This window comes from Hemitrygon akajei, chromosome 22, assembly GCF_048418815.1.
Source record: "Hemitrygon akajei chromosome 22, sHemAka1.3, whole genome shotgun sequence".
Classification (NCBI taxonomy): Eukaryota; Metazoa; Chordata; class Chondrichthyes; order Myliobatiformes; family Dasyatidae; genus Hemitrygon; species Hemitrygon akajei.
This window is the reverse complement of record NC_133145.1, coordinates 41537168-41562854: the sequence shown is the minus strand read 5'-3', so window position 1 is coordinate 41562854 and position 25687 is coordinate 41537168. Positions and strand designations below refer to the sequence as shown.

The window sequence follows — 25687 nt, the reverse complement described above, 5'->3', positions numbered from 1 at the left end:
AAGATATGTTGGCCTTTATTGTAAAAGCACTGAGTATAAAGTTTATTTTTCTACAGGCATGTAGAGCATAGAGTCATTGCATATTAGGTACAAGTTTGGTTGTCTTAGAAAGCATATTTTTTTTCCAAGAGGGAGTGCAGCAGATTTTCAGTAGAATAGTGCCTGAAATGCTGGATAGATCATGCAAGGTGAGCCTGAATAGGATTGATTAATTTCTAGTCTTTAGTACCAAACAATAAAAGCTAACACCTTTGAAACATATAAGATTCTTAAAGGCTGGTGGATAGACGTAGGAAGGATAATTCCCCTGGCTAAAGAATCTAAAACTGGAACAGTCTCAAAATAAGAGATATAACTGAGGTGAGGAGAAATTTCTTCAAATTGAAGGTGATAAATCATTGGGATTCTCCATCCTGAATAGGTTTGAAAGTTCAGTCATTGATAGCATTTAAAACACAGCAATGGATTTCTGGATAGTAGAGGAATTACAGATATGGGTATGGACAAGAGAAAAGACCATAGGAAGATCTGCCTTTGATTAGGCTCAAAGGGCCCAATGTCCTGCTTCTTTGGCTATTTCTTGTGTATTTATGTTCCCACATTCTCCAGCCCAAGTGATATATACACTCAGTGGCCACTTTATTCTGTACCTGTACGCATACCTGTGCTATACCTGTACACATGCTCGTAAATGCAAATATCTAATCAGCCAATCACGTGGCAGCAATTTGATGCATGAAAGCATGCAGACATAGTCAAGAGGTTCAGTTCTTGTTTGGGTCAAACATCAGATTGAGGAAGAAATGTCTTCTAAATTATTTTAACCATGGAATGATTGTTGATGGCAGATGGGGTAGTTTGAGTATCTCAGAAACTGCTGATCTCTTGGGATTTTCACACACCAGTCTCAAGAATTTACAGAGAATGGCGCAGAAAACCAAAAACAAAATCCAGTGAGCAGCAGTTCTGTGGGCGAATATGCCTTGTAATGAGAGAGGTCAAGGGAAAATGTCCAAACTGGTTTAAGCTGACAGGAAGATGGCAGTAACTCCTCCAATCATGCATTACAGCATTGATGTGCAGAAGAGCATCTGTGAATGCACAACATGTTGAACCTTGAAGTGGATGGGCTACAGCAGCAATAGACCACACTGGGTTCCACTCGTATACATGATAAAGTGGCCACTGAATTTGTATAACTCCTTTTTGTTCCATTATTAGTGGTAATGTGGCTAGTTATAGTATCTTTTTCCTAAACTTACTAGTCATTTTCACCCCACATTCACAATCCTCCTTAAAAAATAAAATCAACTCTTCTCTTCAGCCACATTCCTTGCTTATAGTACTTTTGTTTAGTGCCAGTTTCTCCTAATATGGACATCAGGTTCTGCAGATGAGGAAATCTTGATCAATGCACGCAGAATATGCTGGAGGAACTCAGCAAGTCAGGGGACGTCTATGGAGTGGAATAAACAGTAGACACTTTGGCACGAGACCCTTCGCCAAGACTAGAAAAGAAGAGGGCTGAACCCAAAATAGGAGGTGGGGAGAGGGGAAGGAGCATAATCTAGCAGGTGATTCTGCTCCTTACTGATGTAAGATGAATTTAAGATTTTGACTTTGTTAATTCGATTTACATGGTTCCATGTAAATGACAAAATATATTGTCTTTTTTTTCCCCACACATTTTCATTGTTGAGTTTACTGTTAGCCTACTCTATGCATTTCAGGTAAATATAGTGGTTATGTTTTATTTTGTGTTTTGCAGGATCTGGAACAATATGCGGCCAGTTACAGTGGTTTGATGCGAATTGAGAGGCTTTTGTTTATTGCAGAGCACTGTCCGCAGCTACGCATTGAAGCCCTGAAGATGGCACTGTCTTTTGTTCAAAGAACATTTAATGTAGATATGTATGAAGAAATCCATCGCAAGTTGACAGAAGCCACAAGGTAAATGAGAAATGTTGCATTGAAAAGCAAAATAATAGGGCAGATGCTCAGCCTATAGCACACTAGCACTTTCAAGATGGAATCCAGTTAGTGCCATTTTCTACTCTTTCTTGAAGACATTTTTTCTTCAAATATTAATCAAACCCATTTTGAAAGTATTACCATTAAATCTGTATCCTGTAGTATATTGAACAGTAAGCTTTGAACCTGATCTATTTGTTACATGAAGTTGTCCTTCATTGAACACCTGATTTAGATCTCCAGGCCTTTATTCTGAATCTCTGTATCAATAGTACGGTTATTTAACTATATTGCTACTATATTTCAACCTTTGTGCTTTTGTGCAAGTTTTGGATTGGAGCAAGTGACTGAGCTAAAATTGTTGTCTTTTGCATTATGTACTTGCACAGGAAAATGGCTGAGCACACATAATGAGGTCAAATAATATGATACTGCTATGTCAGTAGTGCAGAAGACTACTACCTGTATGAGGTCCCCCAATGAGGGGCTAGCAGCTACTACCCAAGGCAATCGATCAGTTATCATCTGAATCTGAAAATGTCCCACTTATCCCTATTCACTAATAACCAATCTACAGTCAATTAGTAAACAATTTATGAACTATGTCTATGCAATGGGAAATGGAAAATGCATGCCAAAAAGGCAATGTTGCAATAGTCATGAAGGATTTCAATATGCAGGTAGATTAGGAAAATCAGGTTAGTGCTGGATTCCAAAAGCAGGGAATTTCTAGAATGCCTACGAGATGTCTTTTTAGAGCAGCTCATGATTGTGCCCCTTAGAGGATCAGCTATTCTGGATTGAGCACTGTGCAATGAACCAGAATTGATGAGAGCTGAAGGTAAAAGAATCCTTAGGGGTAAGTGATCATAACATGATTGAATTCACCCTGAAATTTGAGAAGGGGAAGCTAAAGTCAGATGTTTCAGAACTATAGTGGAGTAAAGGGAATTACAAAGGTATGTGGGAGGAGTTGGCCAGAATTGATTGGAGAAGAACACTGGCAGGGATGATGGCAGAGCAGCAATGGCTGGAACTGTTGGAAGCAATTCGGCAGGTACAGGATACATCCCAAAGAGGAAAAAGGTATTCTGAAGGCAAGGTGACACAACCGTGGCTAACAAGAGAAGTCAAAGCCAACTAGCAGCCTTACGACGGGCCCCTGTGGATAAAATTAAAATGGCCTGGGAGCAGGTTTTAAATATCTCCTTATCCGAGGAGAGCTGGGACTCAGTTCTCAAATCGGTTAACTCAACCTCCCTTTGTGCTCGCCATTGCCTTTTACAGTTTAAGATTGTTCATAGAGCCCATATGTCTAAATCTAAACTATCTCGATTCTACCCTGGCATTAGTCCGCTCTGTGATAAATGCAAGAGGGGCGTGGCCTCTCTCATCCATATGTAGTGGTTCTGTCCTAACTTGGAGAAATTCTGAAAAGATGTCTTCACTACATTATCGGGTATTCTGAATCAGCACCTAGAACCTAACCCCTTAATTGCTCTGTTCGGTTTTTGGGGCGAGACAGATTTATGTCTGGGTCCGACCAAATGCCGAATACTATCCTTTGCCTCTCTCCTGGCGAGACGCTTGATCCTCCTTAGATGGAGAGATGTTGCCCCGCCCACTCATGTGCAATGGCTTAACGACATTATGGCCTGCTTGGACCTCGAAAAAATTCATTATTCAGTTCTTAATTCGGATTTAAAGTTCCATAAGGTCTGGGGACCTTTTATCGAGCACTTTCATAACCTTCCTCTTGACTAGGGTTTTTTTTCCTTTTTTTTTCTCTTCTTTTTGGTCCCTTGCTTTCAGCTCCCTTTTTTTTCTGGTAGTAGGCATTATTATCCTCTGTTGCTAAGTGTATTCACAGTCTGGGAGTTTGACTGTCCGGACTTATACTCTTTATATTGTGTGGTGGTTGGTCTGGAGTTGTTGTTGTTTTTTTCTTGTGTTGTGGGGCTTGGGGAGGACACTAAGCTCACTTGTCTTTAATTTAGGTGCTTTTTTTGTTAAATTCTCTTCCTTTGTAGCATATTGTTATTGTATGCTTAATCTTGCACTGTATTAATGCTCCTCATTGGGATTTGGTGTTTTTAATTTTGTAAAATGTTTTGAAAAACTAATAAAACAATTATAAAAAAAAAAGTCAAAGCCAACATAAAAGCCAAAGAGAGGGCGATTAATAGAGCAAGTATTAGTGGGAAGTTAGAGGATTGAGAAGCTTTTTAGTGTTTTTAGAAGGCAACTAAAAAGTCATTAAGGTAAAGATGGAATACAAAGGTAAGCTAGCCAATAATATTAAAAAGTATACCAAAAGTTTCTTCAGATACATAGTGTAAAAGAGAGCCAAGAGTGAATATCGGACAGCTGGAAAATTATGCTGGACAGGTAATAATTGGGGACAAGGAAATGGTAGACGAACTGAAGTAGTATTTTGCATCAGTCTTAACTGTGGAAGACATTAGCAGTATGGTGAAAATTCCAGGTGTCAGGGGCCATGAAGTGTGTGAAGTTACCATTACTAGAGAGAAAGTTCTTGGGAAACTGAAGGGTTTGAAAGAAGATAAATCACCTGGACCAGATGGTGGACACCCCAGTGTTCTGAGAGAGGTGGCTCAAGATATTGTGAAGGCATTAGTAATGATCTTTCAAGAATCACTAGATTCTGCAATGGTTCTGGAAGACTGGAAAATTTCAAATATCATTCTACTCTTGTAAGGGGAGAGAGGCAGAAGAAAGGAAACTGTAAGTCAGTTAGTCTGGCCTCTGGTTGGGAAGATTTTGGAGTCGATTATTAAGGATGAGGGCTCAGGGTACTTGGAGGCACATGATAAAATAGGCCGAAGTCAGCATGGTTTCCTCAAGGGAAAAGCTTACCTGACATATGTTGGTATTCTTTGAAGAAGCAAAGTTGATGTTGTGTACTTGGATTTTCAGAAGCCCTTTGACAAGGTGCCACACATGAGGCTGCTTAACAAGCTACAAGCCCATGACATTACAGGAAAGATTCTAGCATGGATAAAGTAGTGGATGATTGGCAGAAGGCGAAGAGTGGGAATAAAAGGAGCCTTTTCTGTTTGGTTGCCAGTGACTAGTGGTGTTCCACAGGGATGTAGGGATGATTTTTTTTTTACGTTATATGTCAATGATTTGGAAGATGGAATTGACTTTTTTGCAAAATTTGCACAAGATATGAAGATAGGTGGATAGGCAGTTAGTTTTGTGGCAGTCAAGAGGCTACAGAAGACCTTGGACAGATTAGGACCATGGGCAAAGAAGTGACAGATGGAATATAGTTTTGGGAAGTGTATGGCCATGCACTTTAGTAGAAGAAATGAAAGGATTGACTGCAGTCAGCCCTCATTATCTGTGGGGGATTGGTTCTGGGACCCCCCCCCCCCCCCCGCGGATACCAAAAAACGTGGATGCTCAAGTCCTTTATTTAACCTGTCTCAGTGCGGTGGTCTTTAGGACCCAGCAGAACCCTGGACCTTATTTAACCTGTTTCAGTGCAGTGGACATTAGGACCTGGCAGCGCAGCTCTGAATCTGCAGTGTTTATGTTCATGAAAATAATGACGATCACGATTGAAAATAAAGTGGAAGTAATAAAGCAGTCAGAAAGGTGAAACACCATCAGTCATTGGATAAGCGTTAGGCTACAGTAGGTCAATGATCGGAACAATTTTAATGGAGCATGTGAAAGGCTCTGCCCCAATGAAAGCTACAATTATTACTAAGCAACGCAGTGGTTTAATTATTGAAATACATACGTTTCTTAAGTGTTTTATATGCATAAAAAGGTAACATCTATACTAAGACAAACGTTTGACTGACTGTTGTGATGGAAATAACTGGTTCTTTGAGTCTCAACAGTAGAGGCCTGGACACACACAGTTTTAATAATAAGGAATTTATTTACAAGGGGAAGTCGGGTCAACACAAGCAACTACTATACACAGAAAGCGGTGTGGGGACAGAGTACAGTTACACATACAAAGAACAAGGGAAAAGCACTACGACAGCTATCCCCCTTGACCTTGGATAGCCACGGCTCCCTTACCAGGACAAACGATAGACATTCCCAAACATAAATCAATGCACTTACCTTCAATGAGGTGGTCTGTAAGAGAGACCAAGCCAGGGCCAAGTCTCACCTTTTATAGCATGGGGCTGGGTGAGATAATCCAATTAAGGTGACCAGTAATTTAGGTGTGTATTGATTAGTTGGGAGGGACCAAATGTTGATTGGCATGTGGTGTGTCCTCCGACCAGCCAGGTGGCAGTGCGTCTGTCACGTGGCCGGTATCTCTGGATACACTGACGCTAAATAATACCGGATGTACCTGTTCCGACTTCAAATCCGACTTAAAGACGGACTCAGGAACGGTACTCGTTCATAACCCAGGGACTGCTTGTACTTTAAAATCATCTCTAGATTACTTATAATACCCAATACAATGTAAATGCAATGTAAATAGTTGTTATACTGTATTGTTAGAGAGTAATGACAAGAAAAAATAGTCTGTACATGCCCAAACGATGAGTGCTGGAGAGAGAACTTCCGGGTTTTCCTGATCCGCAGTTGGTTGAATCCGCGCATGCGGAACCCACGGATAAGGAGGGCCGACTGTACTTTCTACGTGGAGAGAAATTCAAAAATCTCAGGCACAGAAGAGCTTAGGAATACTTGTGCAGGATTCCCTAAAGGTTAATTTGCAGGTTGATTCTGTAGTGAGGAAGGCAAATGTGATGTTAGCATTCATTTCAAGAGGACTAGAATATAAAAGCAAGGATGTAATTTTGAGACTTTATAAAGCACTCGTGAGGCTTCACTTGGAATACTGTGCGCAGTTTTGGAGAGAGTTTAAAGGAGGTTCCAGGATTGAATTGCTTGTCATATGAAGAGTGTTTGATGGCTCTGAGCTTGTATTCTCTGGAACTCAGATGTATGGGGGTGGGGGGGGGGGGGGGTGACCTCATTGAAATCTGTGGAATGGTGAAAGGCTGCCTTAGAGTGGATGTGGAGAGGATATTTTCTATGGTGTGAGAGTCTAAGATCAGAAGCCACAGCCTCAGGATAGAGGGGTGTCATTTTAGAATGGAGATGAAGAGGAATTTCTTCAGCCAGAGAGTGCAGAATTTGAGGAATTCTTTGCCACAGGCAGCTGTGAAGGCCAAATCTTTATGTAATGTTTAAGACAGAGTTTGAATGTTTGTTGATTGGTCAGGGAATGAAGGGATATGGGAAGAAGGCAGGAGATTGGGGCTGAGAGGAAAATTGGATCAGCCATGAGGAAATGGAGCAGATTCAATAGGACACATAGCCTAACTCTGCTTCTATGTCTTTTGATCTTATGGTCTCTATTGGGTTCTGGGTAGAATACTTGTGATCCAGCAGAAATGATAATTCTCCGCTACTTCGCAAGAATCTTTCATCTTTTAGCTTCTGCACTTCTCATCAACTATACAGTACTACTTTCATCCACATTTTTCCTGTTCTTTTGCTCCTTTCCTATTTTTCTCAACTGTATAGGTTACTATCAGGTTTTGATGCTTGAAATCTGTGTTACTCCTTTTCTAGAGAAAAATACATTACAATTTTATTATTTGCAGTGTCCCATGATTTTTAATGGAGACCTTTTATTTATGAAATGAAGCTAGATTTTGCCACGTCATAATGGATTATTTCTCTTTGGGAGCTTAATTTTTGAAAGCAGATGGCAGTTCAGGTAGAAAATTCAGGACTTTACAGTATTATGTCTAAATGGCTTAAAATGCATAAGCCTTCAATATACATAAGCTTCCTTGGCAGGAATATAAGGTTAGAAATGTATTCCTCTATTAATCCCTTCTCTCTTGGGAGAATGAGAAATTGCAGTAATGTTTGTTCATGATTGTAGTCAGTTGAAATAGATAATGCAGGATAGGAGCTGATCATGGCAGGAGAATGGGAAATGAAAAGGGGAGACGAGTAGTAAAGATGCTCTGTTTGACTCTTCCAGACTACAAACAAAACAGTGCAGTATAGAAAAGGCTTTGAGACCCACAATGTCAATGCTGACCATTATTACTAGGCAAAGAGAAGCTAATCATGCAGAACATTTAAATTCTTTGTTTTTGCATTGAATGTGATCCTTGATATTATGCTGAATGTGTGGTATTTTACCAATCGCGTTGAACATGATTTAAGTGCTAGAACTTCTGGTTTGTGCATGAGTTAAAAACTTATAAATTGAGCTGCAAAAACTTACTTTATTGTTCTGCAGGGAAACTCAGTGTGTACCAGATACAGTGCCTGAATCAGGTCTGGAGCCCCCTACACTGGACACAGCTTGGGCAGAGTCTACACGGAAGAAAGCTTTACTGAAACTGGAGAAATTAGATACAGATTTAAAGAATTACAAGGGAAATTCTATCAAAGAAAGCATCAGGTAACAATTTTTCAAAAGATATGGAATCTGTCTTCAGTACACAATTTGAAATGTGTCTGGGACAGTCTACAACATAGCGTATCATTATTACCAGTTGGATCAAGTAATACATTTCTGTACAATAAATTCTATCCAATTGGCCCAGCTAGATAATAGCCAGGACTATGCTTCAGTGCAGAACTGAGAGAAGGCTAAAATACTTAAGGTTCAGATTTTTCACTTGCAGTGATACTGTTCGATGGAGACTTATGAGTTCTGTGACCCTGACAGGCAGATTAACTGGACACTTAATTTGCTAAGAATAAGAATTTTGTGGCCGAGTGGTCTAAGGCGCTGGATTAAGAATAAGAATTTTCTTTGTGCCAATGTGAGTGGATGGTTAAACAGGTACTGATTTTTTTTTTATTGCCTCTCTTAGCCAAACACTGGACTTTCCCAGGAAACTGAATTGCGCTGAATGTCAAATCCAGTAGAGATTGCATTTTGTTTTTGTGGCTCTCATCCAATGTAGAAGAGTGAGAATTGGTTGGCATAGGCATAGACTGCAATCAGTTATATACTATTTCAATTGACTATAATGCTATTCATTGTGTCAATGTTCCAAACAAAAAACATGAATTGTGTTGTGAACTAAAATGTTTGGGCAATTTTTTTTCTCTTCATCTATTTTTCATCTTTATCCCAAATATGTTAATATAATTAACCATTGGTTAAGTTAGAGACAAATAAATGTATTGGGATTGGTGGACTTCCATTTTAACATGAATGTGAGGTGATTGCAATTTTTAAAAATTTTATTGCAGGAGAGGGCATGATGACCTCGGTGATCACTACCTAGACTGTGGGGATCTTAGTAATGCACTGAAATGTTACTCACGAGCCAGAGACTATTGCACAAGTGCAAAGCACGTCATCAACATGTGTTTGAATGTCATCAAGGTATGTGAACAGTGGTCAATTACATAACATTCTTATATTATAAACACATTATAGTTGCCATTCCACATTGAGAGGAATTGGAGGTATTGGTACAACTGGAAGCTTTGGTACAGCATATCCAAGTTAGACCATTAGTTATTCAATGAAGCCCAGCAAACATAAGGGTATGTGCCATATTGAATGATCATGCTGAATTCTGAATAAATCAGGTAAAATTTCTAACTGATATAAACAATTTATCTGTGAAAAATAACGTTAATTTTGTTTACTGGTGCTGCATCCTCCTGCATAAACTCTCCATGGCTTTGTGGTCACTGTATCAGATCATGCTTGATTTTCTTTTTCCTCTCCATTTATATGAAAGGCTTTATCGTGATTACCAGATGGAAAGCTTTGCAGAAAAGAAAGCCTTAAAGTGTTAAATAATTGTATGCTGGAAACTTGGACAAATGCTCAAAACGTTGGGTAGATGGAATGGGTGAAAATGTTCTTTTGGCATATTACTGTTTGTCTAAAATCCATGTATTGATGATTCTCATTAGTGTTAAATACTCTCGTTACAATCAGATTGTTTTCTGAAAATATTTGTAATAAAGATTATTCCCCCCCACCCCAATTTGTAACAGGTTATCTTTCATACTATTATCTTGTCTCCATTGGAGTATGACCATCTTGTGAAACATAGTTTTAAATTATTTTAGTTTTATTTCAGTTTTGAAAAGTATCCAGCCTGTTCTGCTTCCTTACAATATTTTCCTGTTACTCAGTCCTGAAAATGGAGATTTAAATAACTGTAAAGTTGTCTTTTTATTAAAAAAAAATACCCATTCTGATTGTAATTAATGTGTGTAAAACTACTGCAACCTGTCCCCACATATTTAACAGTGTTTTCATTATTTATATTAAGGATGATTGCATATTAGAATTAACAATATGCTAAATTATGCAGTTTAATATATAAATTGTAAGTTAGTCAGCTATAATTGGCGAGAGTGCATGTTGCAATCAGTTATATACTATTTCAATTGACTATTGAAAATTATGTTGTGTAACTAAAGGGGAATCTAATTTTTGAAGCAGCAAGGTCAACTAATAGGAAATCAGTTAAGTGCTGATCTTGCTACTTAGTCTGTGACTGGGCTAGCTAAAAGCTTTTGCTATACATATCACATTGAGTCAAACACCTACTTGTCTTCAAACACCACTAGATCAAGAACAGTACAGCACAAGAACAGGTCCTTCAATCCACAATATCTATGCCGGCAATGATGCCAATTTAAACTAATACCATTGGCCTATAGATGATCTATAATCCCTCCATAACCTGCCTGTCCATATGCCTTTCTAAATGTCTCATAAATAATAGTTCAGTATTGATGTCCAAGATGCTTTTAAATGGCAAACAACATTTGGATGAATATGATGCCCTCAGATTAAAACCAGTGCATAAGTGGGAGGGTGAACTGCCAGAGGTTGTGATCAATGTAGGTAGGAAGAGTGATGTGATTCTGCCTAGGGAGTTCAGGGAGTTAGGTGCTAAGTTAAAGGGAAGACCTCCAGGTTTGTGATCTCAGGATTGCTGCCCGTACCATGTGCTAGTGATGCTAGAAGATTATACAGTTTAGCATGTGGCTAAGGAGTTGGAGTAGGAAGGAGGGCGTAAGATTTTTGGATCATTAGACTCTCCTCCAAGGAAAGTGGGACCTGTACAGAAGAGACTATTTGCACCTGAACTGTAAGGGGACTAATATGCTAGCAGGAAGATTTTCAAGTGCTGCACAGTGGTGTTTAAACTGAAGTTGCAGGGGATGGGAACCAGAGTGCCAGTACAGTGGAGGGGTTGTGGAGACAGATTTTGGTGTGACCTCAGACAAAGTCTGGAATCAAAAGGTTGAGCATGGTGCAACCAGTGTCCTGAGCTGCGGCTCAGCATGGATCAACACCTAGAATTATGATATTGTAACAATTAGTTAGACTCGGTTGCAGTGGGGGCAGGACGGGCAGCTCAATATTCCAGGATTCCGTTGTTTTAGACACAACAGAGTGGAAGTGATTAAAGGAGGAGGATTGGCATTACTAGTCAGGGAAAATGACATGGCAGTGCTCAGTCACGACAGACTGGAGAACTTGTCTAGTGAGGCTTTATAAATGGAACTGAGAAATAAGAAAGATATGACCTTGTTAATGGGGCTATATTACAGACCACTCAACAGTCCGAGGGATTTAGAGGAACAAATTTGTAGAGAGATCGCAGACTGGTGCAAGAAACATAAGGTTGTTATAGTGGGTGATTTTAACTTCTCACATATTGACTGGGACTGCCATACTGTCAAAGGACTAGCTCAGATAGAGCTTGTCAAGTGTGTTCAGGAAAGATTCCTTAGTCAGTACCTAGAAGTCCCAATGAGACTGTGTGCAATATTTGATCTGCAATTAGGGAATGAGACAGGGCACGCAACAGAAGCTTGTGTAGGGGAACACTCTGGATCTAGTGATCACAGTGCCATTATTTTCAAAGTAAATGCAAAAAAAAAAGAGTCTGGTCCACAGGTTGGGATTCTAAATTGGAGAAAGGCCAATTTTGATGGTATCAGAAAAGATCTGGCAAGTGTGTATTGGGACAGGCTATTTTCTGGTAAAGGTGTGCTTGGAAAGTGGGAGGCCTTCAAAAAAAGAAACTTTGAGAGTACAAATTTATATGTGCCTGTCAGAATAAACCTAAAGATAAGTACAAGAAATGCATGAGAACACTTAAGAAAGGAATCAAGAGGATTAAAAGAAGGCATGAAATTGCCCCAGCTGGCAAGGTGAAGGAGAATCCTAAGGGATTCTACAGATCAAAAGGATTGCAAGGGACAACATTGGTCCTTAGGAAGATCAGAATGGTAATCCATTTGTGGAGTCAAAAGAGATGGGGGAGATCTTAAATAAAACTTTTACATCAGTACTTAGGAGATGGATACAGAGTCGATAAAAGTGAATCAAAGTGGCATCAACTTCATTGATTCTCTACAGATTAGAGGAGAAGGTGTTTGCTGTCCTAAGGCAAATCAGGGTGGTTAAGTCCCTAGGGCCTGACAAGATGTTCCCTCGGACCCAACGGAAGGCAAGTTCAGAAATTGCCAGGGCCCACTCAGAGATATTTAAATCATCCTTGGTGACAGAAGTACCAGACAATTGGAGGATAGTCAATGATGTTCTGCTGTTTAAGTAAGATTGTAAACACAAACCAGGAAATTATAGGCAAGTGAGTCTGACATCAATTGTAGAAAAGTTACTTGAAGATATTCTAAAGGGCCAGGTATGTAAGTTTTTGGATAGATGTGGACTAATTAAGGATAGTCAGCATAGCTTTGTGTGTGTTAGGTCATGTCTAACCAATCTTACTTTTTCAGGGAGGTTACCACGAAAGTGGATGAAAGCAGTGGATGTTATCTACATGGACTTCAGCAAAGCATTTGACAATGTCCTGTGTGGGAGGTTATTCAAGAAGGTTTGGCCGCTTGGCATTCAAGATGAGGTATCAAATTGGGTTAGACACTGGCTTCATGGGAGAAGCTAGTGATTCGTATTAGAAGGTTGCCTGTCTGACTGGAGGCCTGTGACTAGAGGAGTACCACAGGGATCGCTGCTGGGTCCTTTGTTGTTTGTCGTCTATATCAATGATCTGGATGATAAATGTGATTAACTGGATCAGCAACTTTGTAGATGACACCAAGATTGGGGGTATAGTGGACACTGAGGATGACTATCATGGCTTCCAGTGGGATCTGGACCAACTGGAAAAATGTTCTGAAAATGGCAGATGGAATTTAATGCAGACAAATGTGAGGTGTTGCTCTTTGGTAGGACCAACCATGGTAGTTCTTACACTGTGAACGGTAGGGCACTCAGGAGTGTGATAGGACAAAGGGACCTGCGAATACAAGTCCATGATTCGTTGAAAGTGGTGTCACAGGTAGATAGGGTCGTAAGGAAAGCTTTTGGTACATTAGCTTCATAAATCAAAATATTGAGTACAGGAGATGGGATGTTTTGTTGAAGTTGTATAAGACATTGATGAGGTCTAATCTGGAGTATTGTGATCAAAACTGCATACCTGCATACAGGAAAGATATAAATAAGGTTGAAAGTGTGTAGAGAAAATTTACAAGGATGTTGCCAGGTCTGAAGGACCAGAGTTGTAAGGAAAGATTGAATAGGTTAGGTCTGCATTTTTCAGAATGTAGAAAATTGAGAGGTTTGATAGAAGTATACAAATTAAGAGGGTGTAGATCGGGTAAATGCAAGCAGGCTTTTTCCACTGAGGTTGGGTGGGACTGCAACCAGAGGTCGTGGGTTAAGGGTAAAGGTGGAAAGTTTAACGGGAATATGAGGGGAACTTCTTCACTCCGAGCGTTGTGAGTGTGGAACAAGCTGCCAGCAGAAGTGGTGCATGCAAGTTCAATTTCAATGTTTAAGCAAAGTTTGGATAGGTACACGGAGGGTAGGGGTATGGAGGGCTATGCTCCCAATAGAGGTCAATAGGAGTAGGCAGTTTAAATAGTTTTGGCATGGAATAGATGGGCGAAAGGGCCTGTTTGTGCTCTGTTTTTCTGTGACTCGATGATCAACTAATCTAAATCACATACCTGATCTCATGTGGACTAATAGCCTTTGTTTAGCCCCATCTTGCAAATATTGAATCTTACCAGGTGCAAGCCACAGCATCCCTGCACTTGCTTCCACATGTGAATAGTTGTCCTGTCTGACTAACTATAAATCAGTTTAACCTTAGCCTACCTTGCATGCTCCATCTAAGTCAGAGCAGCTAAAAATCATCAGGAAAATAGCTCTTTATAAGCCTGGCTCTATTAGACTTAAAATAGTTTTGGTTGTGTTGAAGTCTTCCTATTTGGTATGCATTAAAAGGATAAGTAAAATTGCCTCTCCAAATGTTTATTGAAATTTCAAAAATCATTGACATTAAAATTATTAAGTTGTAATTAATTTGTTGTTTGTAGGTCAGTATCTACCTCCAAAATTGGTCCCATGTTCTCAGTTATGTAAGCAAAGCAGAGTCTACTCCAGAGATTGCAGAGGTCAGTAAATTTTTCTGATGCACGTGTTCTCATTTTTGAAACTGTTATAATACCTAAGATCTCATGAAAATGTCCTTAATTTTATCACTTATTGTGGAATTTGTAGCATCTTTTGAGCAAATCACAAGATGTTAATTCACCAAATGCATATGTTTGGAATATTGTGGATTTTTCATTTAAGGCCTTGTAATGTTAAATCAAAAATTTTAAAAAGAGGATTATAATTGTGCTTTGCTATAAAAGTTTTGGGGATTTCAACTTGTAGGTTTAATTGTTCAAATAGAGTTAATATTGCAGTAATTTAATAAGAACTTACAAGAAATGTTCGACCCTTGTTAATTACTTTGTTAATTACTTCATTAAGGGATTAGTGCACATTCCAGTGGTCAGTGCCATTGTTAATGACAGTTTTGGAAACCTATGGAACAAATGACATTTGAAAAGTTGCAGTTTTGTAAATTAATACGCAAAACACAGTACAGGCCCTTAGGCCAATGATGTTGTGCCACCCTTTTAAACTACTCCTCAGGGAATCCAATCCTACCCTCCTACATAGCCTATAATCTTTCATTTTTCTTTCATCCATATGCATGTCTAAGGGTCTTTTAAATTTCCCTAATGTATCAACCTCTACCACTACTCTCGCAGTACATTTTTGCACAATAATCTGCATGTGTATTAATCTATTTTTTTTTAAAAAACTACCTCTATTATCTCCTCTAAACCATCAGAATCAAGTTTATTATCACCTGCATGTGACATGAAATTTGTTACTTAAAAGCAGCAGTTCAATGCAATACATAATATAGAAGAAAAAAATACAAAATTAAATAATAATTAATCAATTACAGTATACGTATATTGAATTGATTAAAAATAGTGCAAAAAACAGAAATACTTTATATTAAAATAAAGTGAGGTAGTGTCCAAGGGTTCAATGTCCATTTTGGAATTGAATGGCAGAGGGGAAGAAGCTGTTCCTGAATCGCTGAGTGCGAGCATTCAGGCTTCTATACCTCTTACCTGAAGGTAACAGTGAGAAAAGGGCATGTCCTCGGTGCTGCAGGTCCTCAATAATAGACACTGCCTTTTTGAGACACCGCTCCTTGAAGATGGCCTGAGTACTTTGTAGGTTAGTACCCAAGATGGAGCTGACTAAATTTACAACCCTCTGCTGCTTCTTCCAGTCCTGTTCAGTAGCCCCTCCCCCCCACCCCCATACCAGACAGCAATACGGCCTGTCAGAATGCTCTGCACGGTGCATCTATAGAAGTTTTTGAGTGTATTTGTTGACATGCCAAATCTTTTCAAGCCCCTAATGAAGTATAGCCACTGTCTTGCCTTCTTTATAACTGCATCGATATGTTGGGACCAGGTTAAATCGTCAGAGATCTTGACACCCAGGAACTTGAAACTGTTCACTCTCTCTACTTCTGATCCCTCTGAGGATTGTTAGGTGTTTCTTCATCTTACCCTTCTGGAAGTCCACGATCAGCTCTAACGTCTTATTAATGTTGAGTGCCAAGTTGTTGCTGCAGCACCATTCCACTAGTTGGCATGTCATACCCCTGTATGCCCAATGACACCACCTGAAATTCTACCAACAATGGTTGTTTGTCATCAAATTTATAGATGGTTTTTGAGGTTTGCCTAGCCACACAGTCATGTGTATATAGAGAGCAGTAGGTTAAGCTCACACTCCTGAGGTGCGCTAGTGTTGATCGTCAGTGAGGAGGATATGTTATCACAAATCAACACACATTGCGGTCTTCTGGTTAGAAAGTCAAGGATCCAATTGCAGAGGGAGGTACAGAAGCATCTTCTACTTAATGTAAAAGGATGTTCTCTGGTATCACCTATTGTTACCCCGGGAAAAGGCACTGGCTGTCACTCTATCAGTGCCTCTTGTAATTTTATACACCGCTTTCAAGTTGCTGCTCTTCCTCCTTTGCACCAAAGGAAAATCCCTAGCTTGCTCAACCTTTCCTTTTAAGATGTGTTTTCTGCATCCTTCCCATAATGAGGCAACCAGATGTGAACACAGTAGTAAATCCCTTAACTAATGAAGGCCAATACACCATATGCCTTCCTTGCACCTTAACCTTAGGGATCTCTGAATTTGGACCCCAAGATCCATCTGTTTCTCCTGACTATTAAGAATTATGCAATTAACCATGTACTGTGCCTTCAAGTTTAATCTTCCAAAGTATATCACTTCACACTTTTCCAACCTGAATTCCATCTGCTACTTCTCGACTCAGCTGTGCATCTTGCCCCATTGTAGTCGACAACCTTCTACATTTGTAACCTACGCATCTTTTACACTATCTACAACACCTGCAACCTTCGTGTCATTGCAAACTCACTGATTCATCCCTCCACTTCCTCATCCTAGTCATTTACAAAAATCACAATGACCAGCAGTCCCAGAACAGTTCCCTGTGGAACACCATCGGTCAGCATCCTCCAGGCAGAATATGTTCCATCTACTACCACCCTCTGGCTTTTATGGGCTAGCCAATTACATTTCAGTATTGCTGTGGAAATTGGAAAAATGTATTGCTAATTTCACATCCTAAATCCTGATCAAGCATCAGAGTAGGTTCCGAGGAAAATTACTAGGGCAATGAAATAGCTCTGGTGACCATGAGATTGTGTGTGTGAATTGCTGCTTTGTATGCAACAAAGAAATATAAAAATGAGACTTAAGTTTTTCACTCCTACAATTAATTACATTCATCTTTCAATGTTTTATTCTTCCCTGGTATGTGGAAATTACTTTCTTGAACAGTCCATCTTTTGAAAGAATTCCCATAATGCATTTAGATGGTTCTAGGATTTGATGTCTGTGAAGTTGAAGCATTGGTGATAAGTTTCCAGTCATGTATTGTGTGATTTAGAGGCAAAACTGGGAGATGTGATTTTCTTGTCCTTCTAGGTCACAAATGCCATGAGTTTGCAAGGTGGTTTGGCACGTTAGGTGATTTGCTGCGGTGTATCTTGCAGAAGTTATAAACTCCCGCAACACCATGCCATGCTGGAAGAAGTAAATGTTTAATATAATGAATGGAATTACAGTATAAAGGGCTGCTTTTTTTGGATATTATTGTATTATTAGAGTTGTGCTTATCCAAACAAAGGTATTCGACCAAACTCGGACCTGTGATTTGTAGATAGCTGGAGAAACTTTGGTGTCCAGGGAAGTTGTATTCTTTAAACAATAGAACCAATTATGGTTTGTTGTAAGTTATAGGAAGTTGAAAGTTACAGGTGTAGGATTGCAACCTGAGAGTGAAGATTCAGTGCTGTAATGCTAATAATAAATGAGGAAAAAAGGAAATTAACTGTTGTTTGACTCTGAGCCATAGATGTGAGCAAAAACTGCTTGAAAGAAAGGGTGATTTAATTGCAATAGTAGTAGCTCATTATGAGCAAGTGATGGAGAGCTGTATCACAGTAGATGTAGCCTCTGATCACTCAGCCTCGGATCACCTGGACAATAGTAATACCTGAGTGCTGCTGATTGGTTGTAGCCCAGCATTCAACACCATCATACAGTTGTACTAATCAAACTCCAAAACTTGGGCCTCTGTACCTCCCTCTGCAATTAGGTCATTGACTTCCTAATCAGGAGACCACAGCCACTGCAGGTTGGAAATAACATCTCCTCTTCGCTGACAGTCAACATTGATGCACCTCAAGGATGCGTGCTTAGACTGCTGTCTCTACAGCTACGGCTTTGTAGTTAGGCACAGCTTAAGCACCATCTATAAATTTACAGGTGACATAACTTCTGGTGACGAGGAGGCGTACAAGACTAAGATAGATTAGGTGGTTGAGTGATGTCGAAACAACAATCTTGTACTCAATGTTGGTAAGATCAAGGAATTGATTGTGACCTTAAGGAAGTGGAAGTCGAGGGGACAGGCACCAGTCCTCATTGAGGGATCAGCCATGGAAAGCGTGAGCAGCTTCAAGTTCCTGGATGTCAACCTCTCTGAAGAAATATTGATGCAATTGTAAAGAAGGCATGACAGTGGCTATATTTCATTAGGAGTTTGAGGAGATTTGGTATGTCACAAAGACACTCATAAATTTCTACAGAGGTACTGTGGAAAGTATTCTAACTGGTTGCATCACTGACTGGTGTGGAGGGGCCATAGCTCGGGATTGAAAAAGCTGCAGGAAGTTGCAAATTTAGCCACCTCCATCGTGGGCATCATTTGACCCATTCTGTCTCATTTAAACAACTTTTCCTATCCTGACCTTCCATATCTTAAATGATTTCAGGATTTTTTCTATACTTGCCTGTAAGAAAGCAGTTGATGTCTAATTGCTTAATATGAAAGGGTGTTCAGATCTATCTTGTTTATATTTATAAAATCAACTGCAAGACCAAACGTCAAAGTTCTCTTATTTCTTCATACCTGAGCCCTCTAATAGAAGAGAACAACTTGATGGTGCTACTTTGAATCAGCTTTAAGGCTTCAGCATCACTTTTGTGATTTATTATACACAGCTAAATGTACATGCAGACCATACAATTGTCGAAATTAATACATTCAGAACAATGTTGTCTAACCATACTTGTAGTCAGAATCTGCACTGGTTCTTTTGAGTTACAGTTGTACTTGCTTCACTTTCCTTTTATTCAAACACTATCTTTTTATTACAGCAAAGAGGTGAGAGGGACAGTCAGAATCAAGCCGTGCTGACCAAGTTGAAATGTGCAGCGGGTTAGTGAGAATATTGATTTTTTTTTACCCTTTATTCCTTGAGATGATATAAGGGCTATAATTAGTTGTGCAATATCTAATGTGTATTGGAACCTCTAGAAAGTATTTTGTTTCCATCAGCAAGTTAGATTGCTGCTTCTATCCAGATGTCACCTGAGGACAATGCTGGTAGCCATTTTATGGAGTTGTCCTTATTCAGAAAAAATTGCTCCGCCTACTCATGCCCATTGGTTGATTGATGTTATGTCATGTTTAAATCTAGAGAAGATTAGGTGTTCTATTTCCTAGACAAGATTTTTTCACATTATGGGGACCTTTTTGGAACTACTTTCACAATCTTCGACTTGTTCAGCAATGATGATGGCTACTATATGTTTGAATTTATGACTATATGTTCAAGATTTTTTTTCGTTTCTTTTAACCAAACAGCTGTTTTTTTTTCTCTCTCCTCTTTTTTTTGTTATGGTGTCTTGAATTTGCTTTAGAGTACAATGAAATATACCTTTTCAATATTATGGTTAACTTACTATACATAGATATGGGACATTTCAACCTTGTTTCTGTTTCTATAATATAATGTATTTTGTATTTGTCTATGCAAGTAATTAATAAAAATATTGAAAAAGAAAAATTGCTGAGATATCTCTCTGAACAGGAGGATTTGATATTGACATTTAGCATTTGAGCTCGTGCTTCTGAGTTGGGGCAAGACTGCTAACACGGAGCCTACTCAGTAACTTTTCTTTAAACTGAGACTCTTAAATGAATGCTAGTATACTTTCATACAAAGGAGTGGAGTAGCAAATATCTTCGTCCTAAATTTTATATTATGTTAAATCTATAGGCTTAGCAGAGTTAGCAACACGAAAATACAAGCAAGCAGCCAAGTGCTTCTTACTGGCTTCTTTTGATCACTGTGACTTCCCTGAGGTAAGATTTGATTTACAATTTGATGTAAATTATGATGTAACTGTTCATAGGGAAAACAATAAACTACTGTCTAATGAACAGTGTACGTTAAAATTCTGATAACTCCCTATCCAGTTGTTGCAAACCATGATGACTGTGCACCCAGTTCCCATACTTCTGTTAACATAGTATCCCCAGTTTCTGCACTCCCATTAACACGTGGTCCAGTTTTCATGCTCCCACTAACAAGCAGTAGCACACATTCCTGTGCATCCTTTAAACTCGCTAGGTTTAATTACTTTGCTCTATTGTATTATTGTACTGCTGTATACTATCTTAAATAGGAGGTTATTTAAAGGTGTTTGAGGGGTATAATTAGAATACATCCAGCAGTCTGGCATATTTGACAGTCTGGCAACTCTGAAGACCCAAATCTGCCAGATTAATTGAGTTTAACTCTATTGGAATTCGTAAGGTATTCTTCATTTTCCAAATGGCTGAATTTACTTTAGCGAAAGAGACTGATTATAATATGAAAATGCATTTTCCTGGTACGGGAACGCCAATGCCCTTGTATGGAAAAGCCTATGAAAAGTAGTGATTACGGCCCAATCCATCACAGGAAAAGCCCTCCCCACCTTTCACCATATCTTCATGTAACACTCTCTCAGGAAAGCAGCATCCATCATCAAGGACCCCCACCACTCAGGTCATGCTCTCTTCTCGCTGCTGCCATCAGGAAGAAGGTACAGGAGGCTTAAGACCCACACCATCAGGCTCTTGAACCAGGGAGTAATAACTTCCCTCAATTTCACTCATCCCATCTGAACTGAACTGTTCCCACTGAACTGGACTCACTTTCAAGGACTCTTCGTCTCATGTTCTCTATTTATTGCTTACTTATTATTATATTTTTCTCTTTCGTATTGTTTTTTTATTTGCACATTGACTGTTGTCAATCCTGTTCAGTGTGGTCATTCATTGAGTCTATTTTGTTTCATTTAAATGGTTGCAAGAAATTAATCTGAGGATTGTGTATCGTGTCATATATGTACTTTGATAATAAATTTACTATGAAATTTAATTTTTTACTAATGTTTAGAAGGTAGAGGAGACATTGCAAGTATTTAACATTTAAGGTCACATTTTAAATTTCCTTCTGAATTTTTGTTATTTATAAAAAGAAATGTCACTAATCTTTAAAATAGTAAAATATTTTGCAGATTAAAAAAAAATCACACCTATTTGCTTCATTTATCAGCTGCTGTCTCCCAGCAATGTAGCGGTTTATGGAGGACTTTGTGCACTGGCCACTTTTGATAGGCAAGAACTTCAAAGGAATGTCATCTCCAGCAGGTGAAGATAATATACAATCTCCAAGTGTTCAAGCTTCTCTGAGCTTTATTTTAGAATCACAAACTTATATTGAAAAGAAGCTTGCTCACCTTCAGTTATATTTTCCATGTCTGAAAAATTTGGGAGAGCTCCTTGAAATTCTTTGCAATTTATGCAAAGGATATCATTTGAGAAAATCATAAATATTATTTGAGTAAGCCATTTTGGATCACATGATCACGAAGAATGAGATTTTAATTTTGAAGATGGAAAATGTAGCCAATCATATCTAATATGCTTAATGCATATGTAAAAGCTAATGAACTATTTAACGACAAGTATTCTGGGTCTTCTCAGTGCAATACAATGTTACTTCAGTAGGATTTTTAGTGCATTATGACGAACTGAGTTCTGTCCTTTATTTCGGTAGAAATATGACTCTGTGAACTCTATTAATGTACTCCACTAATCCATAATGCTCCAAACCTTTATGGTCATTTAAGCACATTGTAGAACTTGAATAAAATGACTTCATAATACTGTAATTTGAAAACTTTGCTTGGGGCGTTGGTAATTTTGTAATGAAAAAAACATGGAATATATTCTTGAGAATGGATAGCCCCTCATAAATGGTTTAACAAAAAATCGTTTCCACAAGCTTGATGGACTGTGTAAATGTCACACCTGATATATGCCGCATTATTATTTGGTGTAAATGGTAGACTGAATAATGTTAGATGTATCCTCACTGGATCAGGCCCTGCATTTTTTTACTTGACTATTGCATGTTGTTTTAGATAAACAGAACACATTGCTAATCCCTTCTTTAAGCCGTTGGAGGGTCTTGCAACTAATAGTCTGCTTGTGCTGCCTAAGACTTACTCAATACTATAGTTCAAAGAATATAATCACATTTCTTCTTTGAGCTATAAAATAAATTTTCACTTCTTTTAAATGTGTCTATATGTTTCTTGAAATCAAGCAGCAGCACCTAGCATGTCATTAGGTTACATTATTTTGGCTTGCAGGTGAAAATATAGATGAGCAACTATGAATCTGAATATCTTTTCATGTATAAAAAAAATTGAATGATGTGCTTCACCTTGACAGCCTTGTAAAATATTCATCTCGTTTAAGAAAAACTGAAGAAAATCTGTCAAAAAATCTATAAATTATAATACACTAACAATAAGCCCTTTAATTTCTTCAATGTATTTTTATTGTATAGCACAAGTTAAGTTTGTTATATTTCCTGTTAGCTAGCATACAAAAACTTAGAATCTTGGCTTTCTTTGGATTGGTTGAGAGATGGTACATTGGTGTATGCAGCGCAAAAGTAGAAACATGTGATGAGAGAAGTTATGTTATTTGCCATTCCAAAGTGGAATAAATATACCATAAGACCATAAGATATAGGAGCAGAATTAAGCCAGTCAACTCATCAAGTTTGCTCTGCCATTCCATCATGGCTGATTTATTATCCCTCTCAACTTCATTATCCTGCCTTCTCCCTAATAACCTATGACCACCTGACTAAACAAGAGCCTATCAACCTCTTCTTTAAATATACCCATTGACTTGGTCTTCACAGCTGCCTGTGGCAATGAATTCAACATATTCACCAGGCTAAGGAAATTCCTCCTTATCTCTGTTCTAAGTGGTCATCCCTCCATTGTGAAGCTGTGCTCTTTGATCCCTGACTCCCTATATGAAGCATCCTATCCACATTCACACTATCTAGGCCTTTCAAAATTTTATAGGTTTCAAAGAAATCCCCCCCCCCCCCCCCCAATTCTTCTAAACTTAAGCAAGTACAGGCCCAGAGCCATGAAATGCTCCCCATATGCACTCTTTCATTCTTGGAATCATTCTCGTGAATCTCTTTTGAATCCTCTTCAATGTCAGCACATCTTTTCTTAGATGAGGGGCTCAAAACTGCTCACAAAAGTCCAAGTCCAGTCTAACCAATGTCTTATAAAGCCTTAGCATTACATCCTTGCTTTTATATTCTAGTCCTCTCGAAATGAATGCTAAAATTGCATTTGCCTTCCTTTACACAGACTCAATCAACAAATTAACCTTTAGGGAACCCTGCACAAGCACTCCCATCCCTTAGCACTTCTGATTTTTGAATTTTCTCCCTACTTAGAAAATAGCTTAACCTTTATTCCTTCTACCAAAGTGCATGACCATACACTTCTCTACATTATATTCTATCTGTCATTTTGCCGATTCTCCCAATCTGTCTCAAGTCCTCTGCAGATTCACTGCTTCTTCAACACTACCTGTCCCTCCACCTATCTTCATGTCATCCACATACTTGGCCACAAAGCCATCAATTCCATCATCCAAATCATTGACGTACACCATGAAAAGAAGAAATCCCAACACTATCCCTGCAAAACACCACCAGTCACCCACCGGCAGCCAACCAGAAAAGGTCTCCTTTATTCCACTCTTTGCCTCCTACCAGACAGCCTATCTATCCATGCTAGTATGTTGTCAATAAAACTGGACTCTTATCTTGTTAAGCAGCCTCATGTATGGCACCTTGTCAAATACCTTCTGAAAATCCAAGTAAGCAACATCCACTGATTCTCCTTTGTCTGTCCTGCTTGTTATTTCCTTAAAGAATTCAAACTATTTTGGCAGGCAAGATTTTCCCTTAAGGAAACCGAGCTGACTTTGGCCTATTTTATCATGTGCCTCCAAGTACCCCAAAAACTCATTCTTAATAATGGACTCCAACATCTTCCCAATATAATTTCCTTTCTTCTGCCTCCCTCCCTTCTTGAAGAGTGAGGTGACATTTGTAATTTTCCAGACTTCAGCAACCATTCCAGAAACTATCCAGATTCTTGAAAGATCATAACTAATGCCTCCACAATCTCTTCAACTACCTCTTTCAGAACCCTAGGTGGTAGTCCATCTGGTCCAAGTGACTTATCTACCTTCAGACCTTTCAGCTTCCATAGCACCTTCTCCTTAATACCAACTACACTCACTTCTGCCCCCTGACATTCAACTTTCTGGCATACTGCTGGTGTCTTCCACAGTGAAGACTGACACAAATTAATTAATAAGTTTATCTGCCAATCCTTTGTCCCCCTCTCCAGTGTCATTTTCCAATGGTTTGACATCCATTCTCGCCTCTCTTTTACTCTTGTATATCTGAAACCACCTTTGGTATTTTTTTATATTATTATGTAGCTTACCTTCATATTTCATACTTTATCTCCTTACGGCTTTTTTTAATAGCCTTCCATTGGCTTTTAAAAGTGTCTCAATCCTCTAACTTGTTTTTGCTGTGTTATATGCCTTCTCTTTTGCTTTTATACTGTTTTTGACTTCCCTTGTCAGCCAAGGTTGTGTTATCCTTCTTTTAGAATACTACTTCATCTTTGGGATGTATCTATCTTGCACCTTTCAAATTGCTTCCAGAAATTCCAGCAATTGCTGTCTGCTTTCATCCCTGCCAGTGTCCCTTTTCAATCAACTATCGCCAGCTGCTCTCCATGCCTCTGTAAATCCCTTTACTCCACTATAATGCTGATATATCTGATGTTAGCTTCTCCCTCTCAAACAGCTGGGTGAATTCTATCATATAATGATCACTGCCTCCTAAAGGTTCCTCTGTCTTAAGCTCTGTAATCAAAACTAGTTCATTACACAACACCCAATCCAGAATTGCCTTTTTCCAAGTGGGCTCAACCACAAGCTGCTGTACAAAGCCATCTCATAGATATTCTACAAATTCCCTCTTTTGCCAGCCAGCACCAATCTGATTTTCCCAATCTACTTGAATATTCAAATCTCCTATCACTATCGTGACATAACCCTTTTTACATGCCTTTTCAATATCCTGTTGTAATTTGTATGCCATATCCTGGCTACTGTTCAGAGGCCTACATATAATTCCCATCCGGGTCTTTGTATGTTTGTAGTTTCTTAACTCAACCCAAAAGGATTCTACATTCTCTGATCCTATGTCACTTCTTTCTAAGGATTTGATTTCATTTTTTACCAACAGAGCCATCCCACCCCATTTGCCTACGTGATACAGTGTGTATCCTTGGATATTAAGCTCCCAACTATGATCTTCTTTCACCCATGACTCAGTGATGCCCACAACATCATACCTGCGAATCTCTTAACTGCACAAGATCATCTACCTTATACTGTATGTTACGCAATATACACAGTTTAAATATAACACCTTCAGTCCTATATTCATCATTTTAAATTTTGCCCCTTTTCTGCACTTCAACACATCCTGCAATTTT

The 25687-nt window shown here is 38.8% G+C and overlaps 1 protein-coding gene across 3 annotated transcripts in view; it reads left to right on the top strand.

Moving 5' to 3' along the window:
• The window catches only part of gps1 (G protein pathway suppressor 1), a 68806-nt gene that overhangs the window by 18947 nt on the left and 24172 nt on the right, over positions 1–25687 (top strand). For all 3 annotated transcript variants that reach the window (XM_073026085.1, XM_073026086.1, XM_073026087.1), the window contains 7 exons: positions 1769–1950; positions 8240–8404; positions 9208–9343; positions 14347–14424; positions 19100–19160; positions 20005–20090; positions 21331–21425. In XM_073026085.1, coding sequence (XP_072882186.1) covers positions 1769–1950; positions 8240–8404; positions 9208–9343; positions 14347–14424; positions 19100–19160; positions 20005–20090; positions 21331–21425 — 803 coding nt within the window. The remainder of the gene's footprint in view (positions 1–1768; positions 1951–8239; positions 8405–9207; positions 9344–14346; positions 14425–19099; positions 19161–20004; positions 20091–21330; positions 21426–25687) is intronic.